General features: G+C 44.5%; 1 protein-coding gene across 1 annotated transcript; it reads left to right on the top strand.

Moving 5' to 3' along the window:
* Positions 1-13,504: 13,504 nt before the first annotated feature.
* LOC127339967 (NDR1/HIN1-like protein 10) lies at positions 13,505-14,148 on the top strand. The gene has a single exon (XM_051365755.2). The coding sequence runs from the start codon at positions 13,505-13,507 to the stop codon at positions 14,096-14,098; it is 594 nt and encodes a 197-aa protein (XP_051221715.1). The 3' UTR covers positions 14,099-14,148.
* The last annotated feature ends 2,464 nt before the right edge of the window (positions 14,149-16,612 follow it).

Here is a 16,612-nt window from a genome sequence, read left to right as displayed (position 1 = left end):
CGGAATTGGACGAAATCAACGCCCAGGGTCCTATTTTGCCACGAAGCTTCCAGAAGACCGAAGAGAAGACGAAGTGGGGCCACGGGGCGCCGCCACACTAGGGCGGCGCGGCCCAGGGGGGCCCGCGAGGCCCTAGCGTGTGGGACCCCCGTGACCCCTCCGACTCTGCCCTTCCGCCTACTTAAAGCCTCCGTCGCGAAACCCCCAGTACCGAGAGCCACGATACGGAAAACCTTACTGAGACGCCGCCGCCGCCAATCCCATCTCGGGGGATTCAGGAGATCGCCTCCGGCACCCTGCCGGAGAGGGGAATCATCTCCCGGAGGACTCTTCACCGCCATGGTCGCCTCCGGAGTGATGAGTGAGTAGTTCACCCCTGGACTATGGGTCCATAGCAGTAGCTAGATGGTCGTCTTCTCCTTATGTGCTTCATTGTTGGATCTTGTGAGCTGCCTAACATGATCAAGATCATCTATCTGTAATGCTATATGTTGTGTTTGTCGGGATCCGATGGATAGAGAATACTATGTTATGTTGATTATCAATCTATTACCTATGTGTTGTTTATGATCTTGCATGCTCTCCGTTATTAGTAGAGGCTCTGGCCAAGTTTTTACTCTTAACTCCAAGAGGGAGTATTTATGCTCGATAGTGGGTTCATGCCTCCATTAAATGCAGGACGGTGATGAAAGTTCTAAGGTTGTGGATGTGCTGTTGCCACTAGGGATAAAACATTGATGCTATGTCCGAGGATGTAGTTATTGATTACATTACGCACCATACTTAATGCAATTGTCTGTTGTTTGCAACTTAATACTGGAAGGGGTTCGGATGATAACCTGAAGGTGGACTTTTTAGGCATAGATGCATGCTGGATAGCGGTCTATGTACTTTGTCGTAATGCCCAATTAAATCTCACTATACTTATCATATCATGTATGTGCATTGTCATGCCCTCTCTATTTGTCAATTGCCCGACTGTAATTTGTTCACCCAACATGCTATTTATCTTATGGGAGAGACACCTCTAGTGAACTGTGGACCCCGGTCCTATTCTTTACATTAAATACAATCTACTGCAATACTTGTTTTTCAAGCTTTTTACGCAAACAATCATCATCCACACTATACATCTAATCCTTTGTTACAGCAAGCCGGTGAGATTGACAACCTCACTGTTTCGTTGGGGCAAAGTACTTTGGTTGTGTTGTGCAGGTTCCACGTTGGCGCCGGAATCCCTGGTGTTGCGCCGCACTACATCTCGCCGCCATCAACCTTCAACGTGCTTCTTGACTCCTACTGGTTCGATAAACCTGGGTTTCTTACTGAGGGAAACTTTCTGCTGTACGCATCACACCTTCCACTTGGGGTTCCCAACGGGCGTGTGCTTTACGCGTCATCAAGCTAAATTTCTGGCGCCGTTGCCGGGGAGATCAAGACACGCTGCAAGGGGAGTCTCCACAATCCAATCTCTTTACTTTGTTTTTGTCTTGCTTTATTTATTTACTTTCTTGTTTGCTGCATTATATCAAAGCACAAAAAATTAGTTGCTAGCTTTACTTTATTTACTGTCTTGTTCTCTATATCAAAAACACAAAAAAAATTAGTTACTTGCATTTACTTTATCTAATTTGCTTTATTTACTACTGCTAAAATGGGTACTGTTGAGAATACTAAGTTGTGTGACTTCACAACCACAAATAATAATGATTTCTTATGCACACCTATTGCTCCACCTGCTACTACAGCAGAATTCTTTGAAATTAAACCTGCTTTACTGAATCTTGTTATGAGAGAGCAATTTTCTGGTGTTAGTTCTGATGATGCTGCTGCCCATCTCAATAATTTCGTTGAACTATGTGAAATGCAAAAGTATAAGGATGTAGATGGTGACATTATAAAATTAAAATTGTTTCCTTTCTCATTAAGAGGAAGAGCTAAAGATTGGTTGCTATCTCTGCCTAGAAATAGTATTGATTCATGGACTAAATGTAAGGATGCTTTTATTGGTAGATATTATCCTCCCGCTAAAATTATATCTTTGAGGAGTAGCATAATGAATTTTAAACAATTAGATAATGAACATGTTGCTCAAGCATGGGAGAGAATGAAATCTTTGGTTAAAAATTGCCCAACCCATGGACTGACTACTTGGATGATCATCCAAACCTTTTATGCAGGACTGAACTTTTCTTCGCGGAACCTATTGGATTCAGCTGCTGGAGGTACCTTTATGTCCATCACTCTTGGTGAAGCAACAAAGCTTCTTGATAATATGATGATTAATTACTCTGAATGGCACACGGAAAGAGCTCCACAAGGTAAGAAGGTAAATTCTGTCGAAGAAACCTCTTCCTTGAGTGATAAGATTGATGCTATTATGTCTATGCTTGTGAATGATAGGACTAATGTTGATCCTAATAATGTTCCATTAGCTTCATTGGTTGCCCAAGAAGAACATGTTGATGTGAACTTCATTAAAAATAATAATTTCAACAACAATGCTTATCGGAACAATTCTAGTAATAACTATAGGCCATATCCTTATAATAATGGTAATAGTTATGGTAATTCTTATGGGAATTCTTACAACAATAATAGGAGTGTACCCCCTGGTCTTGAAGCTATGCTTAAAGACTTTATTAGTACACAAACTGCTTTTAACAAATCTGTTGAGGAAAAGCTCAATAAAATTGATATTCTTGCTTCTAAGGTTGATAGTATTGCCTCTGATGTTGATCTTTTGAAATTGAAAGTTATGCCTAATAAGGATATTGAAAATAAAATTGTTACTACAGCAAATGCCATCCAAGTTAGAATTAATGAGAATATAAGATTGATGGCTGAATTGCATGCTAGGTGGGAAAGAGAAGAAAATGAAAAACTTGCTAAAGAGAATAATATAGCTAAAGTTTGGACTATTACCACCACTAGTAATGTTAATGCTCCACATGTTGCTGCACCTCCTACTAATAATGGTGAAAGAATTGGTGTTGGCAATGTTTCCACTTCTAATGCAAAGCCTGGCAAACTGCCGGAAAATGCTAAAACTGCTGAAACTGCCTGTGATAAAACTGCTGAATTTTTTTCCAACATTGGGGATGATGATCCCATTGCTGTAGATCATAATGGTTTAGACTTTGATGATTGCCACATCTCTGAAGTCATAAAGTTCTTACAAAGGCTTGCTAAAAGTCCCAATGCTAGTGCTATAAATTTGGCTTTCACAAAACATATTACAAATGCTCTCATAAAAGCTAGAGAGGAGAAACTAAAACTTGAAACCTCTATTCCTAGAAAGTTAGAAGATGGTTGGGAGCCCATCATTAAGATGAAGGTCAATGACTTTGATTGTAATGCTTTATGTGATCTTGGTGCAAGTATTTCTGTTATGCCTAAGAAAATTTATGATATGCTTGACTTGCCACCATTGAAAAACTGTTATTTGGATGTTAATCTTGTTGATAATGCTACAAAGAAACCTTTGGGGAGAGTTGATAATGTTCGCATTACCGTTAACAATAACCTTGTCCCCGTTGATTTTGTTGTCTTGGATATTGAATGCAATGCATCTTGCCCTATTATATTGGGAAGACCTTTTCTTCAAACTGTTGGAGCTATCATTGATATGAAGGAAGGTAATATTAAATATCAATTTCCTCTAAAGAAAGGTATGAAACATTTTCCTAGAAAGAGAATGAAGTTACCTTTTGATTCTATTATTAGAACAAATTATGATGTTGATGCTTCATCTCTTGATAATACTTGATACACACTTTCTGCGCCTAGCTGAAAGGCGTTAAAGAAAAGCGCTTATGGGAGACAACCCATGTTTTTACTATAGTACCTTTATTTTATATTTGAGTCTTGGAAGTTGTTTACTACTGTAGAAACCTCTCCTTATCTTAGTTTTGTGCATTGTTGTGCCAAGTAAAGTCGTTGATAGTAAGGTTCATACTAGATTTGGATTACTGCACAGAAACAGATTTCTTTGCTGTCACGAATCTGGGCCTAATTCTCTGAAGGTAACTCACAAAATTATGCCAATTTACGTGAGTGATCCTCAGATATGTACACAACTTTCATTCAATTTGGGCATTTTCATTTGAGCAAGTCTGGTGCCACTTTAAAATTCGTCTTTACGAACTGTTCTGTTTTGACAGATTCTGCCTTTTATTTCGCATTGCCTCTTTTGCTATGTTGGATGAATTTATTTGATCCATTAATGTCCAGTAGCTTTATGCAATGTCCAGAAGTGTTAAGAATGATTATGTCACCTCTGAACATGTAAATATTTATTGTGCACTAACCCTCTAATGAGTTGTTTTGAGTTTGGCGTGGAGGAAGTTTTCAAGGATCAAGAGAGGGAAATGATGCAATATGATCAAGGAGAGTGAAAGCTCTAAGCTTGGGGATGCCCCGGTGGTTCACCCCTGCATATTTTAAGAAGACTCAAGCGTCTAAGCTTGGGGATGCCCAAGACATCCCCTTCTTCATCGACAACATTATCAGGTTCCTCCCATGAAACTATATTTTTATTCCATCACATCTTATGTGCTTTGCTTGGAGCGTCGGTTTTTTTTGTTTTTGTTTTTGTTTTTGTTTGAATAAAATGGATCCTAGCATTCATTGTGTGGGAGAGAGACACGCTCCGCTGTTGCATATGGACAAATATGTCCTTAGGCTTTACTCATAGTATTCATGGCGAAGGTTGAATCTTCTTCGTTAAAATTGTTATATGGTTGGAATCGGGAAATGCTACATGTAGTAATTCTAAAATGTCTTGAATAATTTGATACTTAGAAATTGTTGTGCTCATGTTTAAGCTCTTGCATCATATACTTTGTACCCATTAATGAAGAAATACATAGAGCTTGCTAAAATTTGGTTTGCATATTTGGTCTCTCTAAAGTCTAGATAATTTCTAGTATTGAGTTTTGAACAACAAGGAAGACGGTGTAGAGTCTTATAATGTTTACAATATGTCTTTTATGTGAGTTTTGCTGCACCGGTTCATCCTTATGTTTGTTTCAAATAACCTTGCTAGCCTAAACCTTGTATCGAGAGGGAATACTTCTCATGCATCCAAAATCCTTGAGCCAACCACTATGCCATCTGTGTCCACCATACCTACCTACTACATGGTATTTCTCCGCCATTCCAAAGTAAATTGCTTGAGTGCTACCTTTAAAATTTCCATCATTCGTCTTTGCAATATATAGCTCATGGGACAAATAGCTTAAAAACTATTGTGGTATTGAATATGTACTTATGCACTTTATCTCTTATTAAGTTGCTTGTTGTGCGATAACCATGCTCCTGGGGACGCCATCAACTCTTTGTTGATTATCATGTGAGTTGCTATGCATGTTCGTCTTGTCTGAAGTAAGGGAGATTTACCACTCATTTAATGGTTAGAGCATGCATAATGTTAGAGAAGAACATTGAGCCGCTAACTAAAGCCATGATCCATGGTGGAAGTTTCAGTTTTGGACATACATCCTCAATCTCATATGAGAATATTAATTGTTGTTACATGCTTATGCATTAAAGAGGAGTCCATTATCTGTTGTCTATGTTGTCCCGGTATGGATGTCTAAGTTGAGAATAATCAAAAGCGAGAAATCCAAATGCGAGCTTTCTCCTTAGACCTTTGTACAGGCGGCATAGAGGTACCCCTTTGTGACACTTGGTTGAAACATGTGCATTGCGATGATAATCTTGGTAATCCGAGCTAATTAGGACAAGGTGCGGGCACTACTAGTATACTATGCATGAGGCTTGCAACTTGTAAGATATAATTTACATGATACATATGCTTTATTACTACCGTTGACAAAATTATTTCATGTTTTCAAAATAAAAGCTCTAGCACAAATATAGCAATCGATGCTTTCCTCTTTGAAGGACCTTTCTTTTACTTTTATGTTGAGTCAGTTCACCTATTTCTCTCCACCTCAAGAAGCAAACACTTGTGTGAACTGTGCATTGATTCCTACATATTTGCATATTGCACTTGTTATATTACTTTACATTGACAATATCCATGAGATATACATGTTATAAGTTGAAAGCAACCGTTGAAACTTAATCTTCCTTTGTGTTGCTTCAATACCTTTACTTTGATTTATTGCTTTATGAGTTAACTCTTATGCAAGACTTATTGATGCTTGTCTTGAAGTACTATTCATGAAAAGTCTTTGCTTTATGATTCAGTTATTTACTCATGTCATTACCATTGTTTTGATCGCTGCATTCATTACATATGCTTACAATAGTATGATCAAGGTTATGATGGCATGTCACTCCAGAAATTATCTTTGTTATCGTTTACCTGCTCGGGACGAGCAGGAACTAAGCTTGGGGATGCTGATACGTCTCCGACGTATCGATAATTTCTTATGTTCCATGCCACATTATTGATGATATCTACATGTTTTATGCATACTTTATGTCGTATTTATGCATTTTCCGGCACTAACCTATTAACAAGATGCCGAAGAGCCAGTTGCTATTTTCTGCTGTTTTTGGTTTCAGAAATCCTACAAAGGAAATATTCTCGGAATTGGATGAAATCAACGCCCAGGGTCCTATTTTGCGACGAAGCTTCCAGAAGACCGAAGAGAAGACGAAGTGGGGTCACGGGGCGCCGCCACACTAGGGCGGCGCGGCCCAGGGGGGGCCCGCGTGGCCCTAGCGTGTGGGGCCCCCGTGACCCCTCCGACTCTGCCCTTCGCCTACTTAAAGCCTCCGTCGCGAAACCCCCAGTACCGAGAGCCACGATACGGAAAACCTTACTGAGACGCCGCCGCCGCCAATCCCATCTCGGGGGATTCAGGAGATCGCCTCCGGCACCCTGCCGGAGAGGGGAATCATCTCCCGGAGGACTCTTCACCGCCATGGTCGCCTCCGGAGTGATGAGTGAGTAGTTCACCCCTGGACTATGGGTCCATAGCAGTAGCTAGATGGTCGTCTTCTCCTTATGTGCTTCATTGTTGGATCTTGTGAGCTGCCTAACATGATCAAGATCATCTATCTGTAATGCTATATGTTGTGTTTGTCGGGATCCGATGGATAGAGAATACTATGTTATGTTGATTATCAATCTATTACCTATGTGTTGTTTATGATCTTGCATGCTCTCCGTTATTAGTAGAGGCTCTGGCCAAGTTTTTACTCTTAACTCCAAGAGGGAGTATTTATGCTCGATAGTGGGTTCATGCCTCCATTAAATGCAGGACAAGTGACAGAAATCTCTAAGATTATGGATGTGCTGTTGCCACTAGGGATAAAACATTGGTGCTATGTCCGAGGATGTAGTTATTGATTACATTACGCACCATACTTAATGCAATTGTCTGTTGTTTGCAACTTAATACTGGAAGGGGTTCGGATGATAACCTGAAGGTGGACTTTTTAGGCATAGATGCATGCTGGATAGCGGTCTATGTACTTTGTCGTAATGCCCAATTAAATCTCACTATACTTATCATATCATGTATGTGCATTGTCATGCCCTCTCTATTTGTCAATTGCCCGACTGTAATTTGTTCACCCAACATGCTATTTATCTTATGGGAGAGACACCTCTAGTGAACTGTGGACCCCGGTCCTATTCTTTACATTAAATACAATCTACTGCAATACTTGTTTTACTGTTTTCTGCAAACAATCATCATCCACACTATACATCTAATCCTTTGTTACAGCAAGCCGGTGAGATTGACAACCTCACTGTTTCGTTGGGGCAAAGTACTTTGGTTGTGTTGTGCAGGTTCCACGTTGGCGCCGGAATCCCTGGTGTTGCGCCGCACTACATCTCGCCGCCATCAACCTTCAACGTGCTTCTTGACTCCTACTGGTTCGATAAACCTGGGTTTCTTACTGAGGGAAACTTTCTGCTGTACGCATCACACCTTCCACTTGGGGTTCCCAACGGGCGTGTGCTTTACGCGTCATCAAACACACATCCCTGTCTCCGGGTCTAGCGATCCCCCATGCCCGTACCACCAGCTTTTGGCCCTTGGGTCTCATCCCTCTGGACCTAGAGGGATTCCTCGCCCCCTCTGGTTGTTCTCCATCTTCTCCCACTTAGGCTCCGAAAGGCGGTATCCTCATGGCCCCATAATATGATTGTACACTTTCTTAGCCGCATTTTACTTATTTTTTCCCCGATATGGCCTTGAAATGCTCCGATTGCTTTTGCTTGACAAATTCGGGCCAATCATTTTTCAGTTTCTCATATTGTCCATTTCTTCTCGCCTCTGTCTTCCCGCCTCTATCTTCCCGTCTCCTGTCTTCCCGCTCCCATTTTTCCCGCCATTTCCCACTACACATATGGCGGGCTTGGCCAGCATTATCACATCTCTACAATCTCTCATCACTCTCTCATGGCTTCCACCGTACCCACTCTAACCTACCAGCAGGTGGAGGAGCTTTGCGCCTCGAACTACCCTTGCCCACCGGGCTACCGCGTCCCCGTCGGATGGAGCCTAAGCGCCGGAGGCGTGCCGGTCCCTCCCGTCCCTCAGGGTACTGCGCGCCGGGCGGCCATCACGAACCACTACTACCTCGACCTCACGCCGGAGCAAAGGATGAATCCCCGCTGGCATCCCGATAACCAGCATACTTGGGACGCCTTCTTCATCAATCGACGTGAGAGGGCGCTCGCCAGGTATGAGGAGGACGGTCTACCTGCTGGGAACTTCCACGAGGCCGGCCGTTGGCTATGGTGGTACGGCCGGCCGTCGGCTATGGTGGTACGGCCGGACTCTACAGAGCCTCATGGACTACATCACGATCGGCGAGATCCCCCGCCTGCGCTACCCTCAGTTCGAGCCACGAGCGCCGCTCGACGACAGCGACGATGGCAACGACGACAACGGCGGCAACTTAGAAGGCGACGACTACCAGTACAACGGCAGTGAAAATGAAGACTACGAGTATGCATATTATACGCCTAGGCAGGAGTATGACTAAATCACTCCAACATTCCAAGATGTACTCCTAGGCCTAGGCATGTCCTTCACATCATTGGTTGTAGTTCAAATATCATGTATCATCAGTGGTATCTCGAATCAATCGAATCATTCGAAAATGGACACCAAACACATCACAGATAATATAATTCTCACATGATCCATTCTACAAAGTTTGGTACAATAAATTATTACACATCATTTCTTCCCTTGTGTCCCTGCTTGCTTACGATTGTGCCGTATCCATGGAGCATCCTCATCATTTAACTTAATGCTTGGGTCAGTGTTCACTTTGAAGGGCGGAATTTCACCAAACATATTATAATCTTCTGACATGTCTGTCTTGTCCTCCACTCCCACGATGTTTCTTTTCCCTGAAAGAACAATGTGGTGCTTTGGATCATCGCATGATGTACTGATCGTTTTCTTATCTTTCCGTTTCCTCGGTTTGCTACTCCTTCACATAGAAAACCTGAGCGACATCTTTGGTTAGGACGAATGGTTCGTCAAGGTAACCAAGATTGTTGAAATCCACCATTGTCATTCCGTATTGCTCGTCCACCATTACCCCACCTCATGTTAGCTTCAACCATTTGTACCGGAACAAAGGGACCTTAAAGGAGGGTCCATAGTCAAGTTCCCATATCTCCTCTATGTAACCATAATATGTGACCTTTTGCCCAGTCTCGGTTGCTGCATCAAAGAGGACACCACTGTTTTGGTTGGAGCTCTTTTTATCTTGGGCGATCGTGTAAAATGTATTCCCATTTATCTCGTACCCTTGGAAAGTCGTTATAGTCGAAGATGGTGTCTTGGCCAACATGTACAGCTGATCTCCAACAACATTGTCATTCATTAAATGTTTTCGCAACCAACCGCCGAAATTCTCCATGTGGGCCTTTCTAATCTAGGATCCAGGCTTCCCCGGGTTGTCCGAGGGTAAAATATTCTTGTGTTCCTCGAAGTACGGAGCCACCCAGCTGGAATTGGTCAAAACTGTACGGTGTGCTTCAGTCATTGAATGGTCATCCATACATATCGTTGATTTCCTTCCGATCGTGCCGTTTCCACTTAGTCTTCCCTCGTGCCGCGATTGAGGAAGACCAATCGGCTTAAGGTCAGGAACATAGTCAACACAAAACTCAATTACCTCCTCATTTCCATAGCCCTTGGCGATGCTTCCTTCTGGCCTAGCACGGTTACAAATATATTTCTTTAATACTCCCATGAACCTCTCAAAGGGGAACATATTGTGTAGAAATACAGGACCGAGAATGGAAATCTCTTTGACTAGGTGAACCAGGAGGTGCGTCATAATATTGAAGAAGGATGGTGGGAACACTAACTCGAAACTGACAAGACATTGGACCACAATGTTCTGTAACCGTGGTAGATCTTCTGGATTGATTACCTTCTGAGAGATTGCATTGAGGAATGCACATAGCTTCACAATGGCTACTCGAACATTTTCCGGTAGGAGCCCCCTCAAAGCAATCGGAAGCAATTGCGTCATAATCACGTGGCAGTCGTGAGACTTCAGGTTTTGGAACTTTTTGTCTGCCATGTTTATTATTCCCTTTATATTCGACGAGAAGCTAGACGGGACCTTCATACTGCTCAGGTATTCAAAAAAGATGACCTTCTCTTCTTTGGTAAGAGCGTAGCTGACACGACCTTGAAACCATTCTGGATGCCGGTCATCTGGGTCTTTCAAACGTTGCTGGTCCTGCCGTGCTTCCTTTGTATCATTTGTCTTCCCATACACGCCCAAGAAGCTTAGCAGGTTCACGCAAATATTCTTCGTAACATGCATCACGTCGATTGCAGAGCGGACATCTAGGACTTTCCAATATTCTAGCTCCCAAAATATAGATTTCTTCTTCCACATGGGTGCATGCCCGTCAACTCCCTGCGGAACTGATTGTCCGCCAGGACCCTTTCCAAAGATGACTTTCAAATCCTTGACCATATCAAATACCTCAGCACCAGTACGTTCCGCAAGCTTCGGCCGGTGATCTGCCTTGCCGTTGAAATGCTCGCCTTTCTTTCTTACGTTATGATTTTGGGGAAAAAATCGACGATGCCCCAGGTACACGTTCTTCTTACAATTACCCAAATATACACTTTCTGTCTCATGTAAGCAGTGCATGCATGCATTGTATCCCTTATTTTTCTGCCCTGAAAGGTTACTAAGAGCAGGCCAATCGTTGATGGTTACGAAAAGCAACGCTCGTAGGTCAAATTCCTCTTCTTTATGCTCATCCCACACACGTACACCAGGTCTGCCCCACAACTGTAAAAGTTCATCAACTAATGGCCTTAGGTACACATCGATATCATTGCCGGGTTGCTTCGGACTTTGGATGAGCACTGACATCATAATGAACTTCCACTTCATGCACAACCAAGGAGGAAGGTTGTAGATGCATAAAGTCACGGGCCAGGTGCTATGGCTGGAGCTCTGCTCACCAAAAGGATTCATGCCATCTGTACTTAGACTAAATCTTATGTTCCTTGCGTCAACTGCAAAATCTTTGAACTCTCTGTCGATCTTTCTCCATTGTGTTCCATCAGTGGGGTGTCTCAACTCCCCGTCGGACTTACGGTCCTCTTTGTGCCATCACAACAACTTGGCATGCTCTTTGTTCCTGAACAGACGTTTCAACCGTGGTATTATAGGAGCATACCACATCACTTTGGCGGGAACCCTCTTCCTGGGTTTCTCGCCCTCAACATCGTCACCAGGGTCATCGCCTCCGATCTTATAACGCAATGCAGTGCATACCAGGCATTCATTCAAATTCTCGTATTCACCGCGGTAGAGGATGCAGTCGTTAATGCATGCATGTATCTTCAGAGCCTCTAAACCTAGAAGGCAGACAACCTTCTTTGCTTCGTACGTACTAGCGGGCAACTTGTTATTCTTTGGAAACATATTCTTCAACATTTTCAAATCCTGAGTCAGCTACACCTTCCCGTGCCTTCCATTTCAGCAAATCCAGTGTGCAGCCCAGCTTTTTCAGACCATTATCGCATCCTGGGTACATCGACTTTTTGTGATCCTCTAACATGCGATCCAAATTCTCCCTCTCCTTTTCAGTTTCGCAGCGTCTCCGTGCATCAGCAATGATCCGACCAAGATCATCAGCGGGCTCATCACGTGCCTCTTCTTCACCTTCCCCTTCACCTTCCCCACCTTCAGCATCCTCCATGAAAGTATCACCGAAATGATCAGGATAGTTGTCATCGATGATATCATCCCCTTCTTCATCTTCTTCCATCCTAACCCCTCTTTCTCCATGCTTGGTCCAACAATTATAGCTTGGCATGAAACCGTGCCGAAGCAGGTGCAGGTGAACGTCTCTTGAGGAAGAGTAACCCTTCTGATTCTTACAGACAACACATGGATAGATAACAAAAAACCCCCTGCTTGTTCGCATTAGCCACTACGAGGAAATCTTGCAAACCCGTAATGAACTCGCCGAAGAGTTGGTTACCGTACATCCATTGCCGATTCATCTGCATTATTATTATATAGAGTATATAATTAACCATCATGCATTTGTTAAACTAACTAGCTACAAATAATAGAAATTAAACAATGAACTACACACATGCATATTTTATCAATGACACATGAAAGGTTCAAGTTGCTAACCGCGATCGAGGAGGAAAAATAAATGAGAAAGCTCGAGTGTGGCTCGGACACTTCATATCATGTTTGTTTCATGCTCTCGGGCATTTCATCGAACACCTTGTGTGCATAAGAGGAACCAAAAGCAAACCCACCACCCCCTTGTGAAGATTATTAAGAGAAGTGGCACCAAATGGCTAAGTGAGTGTGATGAACCGCATTTATAGGGGTGGGCCTTTAGTCCAGGTTGGCCTGGCCAACCGCGACTAAAGGCCTTCGGGCCAGGCCTGAGGACCTTTAGTCGCGGTTGGCCTGGCCAACCGCGACTAAAGCCCCTCCCGTCCCCCAGTTGTCGACCGAGCCCGCTGGGCCCAGACCTTTGGTCGCGGGTCGGCTCCCGAACCGCTACTAAAGACCCCTTTAGTCGCGGTTCGAATATTTTGGAGACTAATGAGGGTGGATGGAAGGCTCGTTTTCTACTAGTGTTAGTGGACAAACGGCGCAAATACATGGAAAAAATATGTTGTTTCTTCATGGGCTGGGAGGGCGACGACCCATTTCGCCCCATGAAGGTCCGCTAGTGACCGACACCATCCCGATAGAGCATCCTATATTTAATCACTGGCACACAAAATCAGAGCATAAGATTTAAAAAAAAAGAAAATGGTTCAAGTGCTTTCGAACATCCTAAATTTAACAAGTGGCACAAAAAACCAAAGTATAAAATTTAAATACCAAAATAAAATGGGTGATGTGCTTTAGAGCATTAACATTCAAGCACATATGATATACACACAATAAACAACGGGTCCCCATCAAGAAAGACGAAGGAGGAAACGTTCGGACGTGTTGTCTGCAGCCACTGTAAAGCCGGTCTAAATTTAAGCTAAAAATGTGGGTTAAATATTTGGAAAATGATTGTGTTCCCCCGGGGGACGGAGCGTTTGCATCCCCCGTCTTCCCTGCGCGCCGCGTGTCCCGCTGGGGCCCACCACGTCTCTTATCCTCACGCACGCACCTTCCTCCTCCACTCGTCGACTCCGCCTCCCTCGCGACCTTCACCATCTCCCCCAGCTCCACCCTCACCTACAACCTCACCGTCGCCATGACCGTCCGCAACCCCAACAAGCGGGTCAGCCTCTACTACGACAACGTCGAGGCCCTGGCCCTGTTCGAGGGGCAGCGGTTCGGGTTCGCGCCCCTCGACGCCTTCTACCAAGGCACCCAGGAGTCGAGGCAGCTCGCCCCCGTGTTCGGCGGCCAGCAGGTGCTCGACGGCGACGTCGCGCCCGCCAACTTCAGGTCGCAGCAGTCCGCCGGCGCGTTCGATGTCGAGGTCAAGCTCAACGCCAGGCTCCGGGTCAAGGTCTGGGCCTTCAAGGTGCGCGAGCCTCGGGCCAGGATCAGCTGCCCGCTCTCCCTCCCCGCCCCCGGCGCCGCATCCCCGCCCGCGTTCAAGCCCGTCGACTGCAAAGTCTGGTTCTGATTCTAGGCTCTTTTGCTGCTGATTGATTGATTCATTGGGGGATCTGCTCTGCCGTGGTAGATCTTCCTGCTAGAGATTTTCGGTGGTTACCTATCTAGAGTACTACTGTATCTGCGCTACCGGTGGATTCCAGTTTTGCTACCTTTAGGTCCTTGCTACCGACAGAGGCCAGCTTTGCTACCTTAGATCTCTGATGTTGCTACCGGTGGAGGGTGGCTTTCTGCTACCGCCGGAGGCATGTTTTGCTATCTTAGATGTTAGGCGTTGCTACTGGCGAAAGGCGGCGCTGCTATTGGCTGCAGGCGAGGTCTTCGACGGTGTTTTTATTCTATAGTTTTGCAACATATGAATAACTTTTTTGCTACTTTTTTGTGTGTGATTTTGCTACATTTACATAATATGTTTGCTACAGAGTTTCTGGTGAGGTCTCCCATGAATTCTCCGGCTAGTTCTGCGTCAATGTCTTCGACGATATTTATTTTTGCTACAATAGCATTTTTTTTTTTGCTACGAGCTCTCCGGCGAGGTCTCCGGCGAGTCTCCGGCGAGCTCAGCCTTTTTATTTGATTTCGTGATCGAACCGTTTTTTGCTACAATGTAGCAAAAGCGGGTTATTTTTTTTGCTGCCGGGAGGTGTTTTTTTGCTACATTGAGTAAAAGCAGATCTAGCCGTTCAAGATGGCTGATCCGACGGCTGGCGACCCGGGGGCTGGGAAATCAGATCCCCCGGGGGACGCTTTCCTCTATATTTTCTCCAGTTTAAATTAATTGACTCCACTTTATCTATATACAGATGTATTTAATCAACAAACTCATCCAAAGATATCGTATCTACTGATAAGATAGAGTCACTTAATTTAGATCGGAGGGACTAGATAGAAATGACCACGCGGTTCGTTAACAGTTCAGCGTTAGGCCTTGCCATTAGACCGCGTGGAGATGGCCTGATGGCATCAAAGCTATGTTTCCCTAATCGCACGAAAATTATCTGCCCTGATCGGTTTATCATGCACACTGAAGAAATGCAGTGGAACAGAACAGGCTGTTGCAATGCAAACAGTATTGTGTCCTGGCAGAGCTCACACTGTTACTGTTTTTTTTTTTTTTTTGAACAAGGGACGGTCCCGAAGGACCGAGAGAACGCTGTGTTAATACCAAGCGGTGGCAGTACAAATTACAAGCAGGAACTCAAGAAATTGGAAAATTACAACTTGGTCCTGGAACTTAGCATAGAGGACCTCCAAACTAAAAGTGAGAACGCAATCAGGTCCTTCGTCTTCTCCACCGCGCTTGCAAGATGGAACCGCCTGCCGGCCGTCGCCACCATCACCGGGGAACATGCCACTTGGGAGGGAGGCGAGGAGAAATTCCGACTCCGATCCATCGAAGAGGGGCCTCAACTTGAGGTTGGATAGACGCCACATCCTTGGCGTCACGATTTGCCGCCCATCGGCATAGATCGATGGCCTGCACAGTGCCATCGTAGGAGAGCTCATATCTGCAGCTAAAAGATACCCCGCCACCATCCAGATCCGGTACACTTCAAGTTGTTCTCCTCATCTCCCTCGCCACCAAGGCAGGCCAAGACGAAGAGCTCAGCACCGAAATCACAAGACTGGAGATAGCCACACTTATTGGAGGAGCCCGTACCAGCAACCTCGTCCTTCATCTTCCTCCATGGAAGCTTGACAGAAAAGGTTGAGGACGACTGTCCGGCGGCGTGCGAGACCACCAGAACAACAAAGCTCCAAGATACGGCTTTATTGACGGAGATCCCTAGGATTTGCTCAACCTCCTGAGACCAGAAGATCACAGAGGGAAGAATAAGCCCCAGGCCGCACCGGAACCAGCCGAGGAACTCCGGCGACCTACTCCCAAACGCCATAAAGGACAAGCAAATAGCAGAGAAACTACTTCTATGTACATCGGCGCAGCTCCATGTCCAGCTCCGACCGGCTAATCCGGTGGAGAGGGCATCGGAGAGGCCACAACCTCTGTAGAAACCTCTCAAGGTACTGTTCACCACTGAGAGAGCGAAGGGGGAAAAAGACTCTAGGGTGTTACTGGTTGGTACGTGTACGATATCAGTCACTAGCGCGGTCTCTCTATAGTTTTTTTTTCCTGTTTCATGCTGACATCAACTTGAAGCTTTCCTTTTACTCCAGTGCAGACGTATAATTTTGTATTTCTACTGCTTAAAAATTTTCAAATTTTTTTTCATGTAGGAGATTTTATTGCAATATCTGAGACGGGTAGGCGGAATTTCTCACAGAGTTTCCTCGACCGTTTATCAGGCGGGATTAACTTTCAGTGGTTTTCTCGCCCGCCTCGTGGTAGGTCGGGTGGCATTTTACTTGGCGTCCGCATAGACACCATGACTGTTCTAGCTAGTTCTGATGGTGAGTATCATATAAAACTCGACATTCAGAATAAGGCTGACGGATTCATGTGGAGTCTGGTTGCTGTGTATGGTGCTGCCCAAGATGCTTTTAAGGCTGACTTTTTACGTGAGTT

This window comes from Lolium perenne, chromosome 3, assembly GCF_019359855.2.
Source record: "Lolium perenne isolate Kyuss_39 chromosome 3, Kyuss_2.0, whole genome shotgun sequence".
NCBI lineage: Eukaryota > Viridiplantae > Streptophyta > Magnoliopsida > Poales > Poaceae > Lolium > Lolium perenne.
This window is presented reverse-complemented; position numbering and strand designations above follow the sequence as displayed.

Bases quoted from the DNA above. Each gene is read 5' to 3' on its own strand.
- LOC127339967 (XM_051365755.2), top strand. From the start codon at position 13,505: ATGTGGGTTAAATATTTGGAAAATGATTGTGTTCCCCCGGGGGACGGA.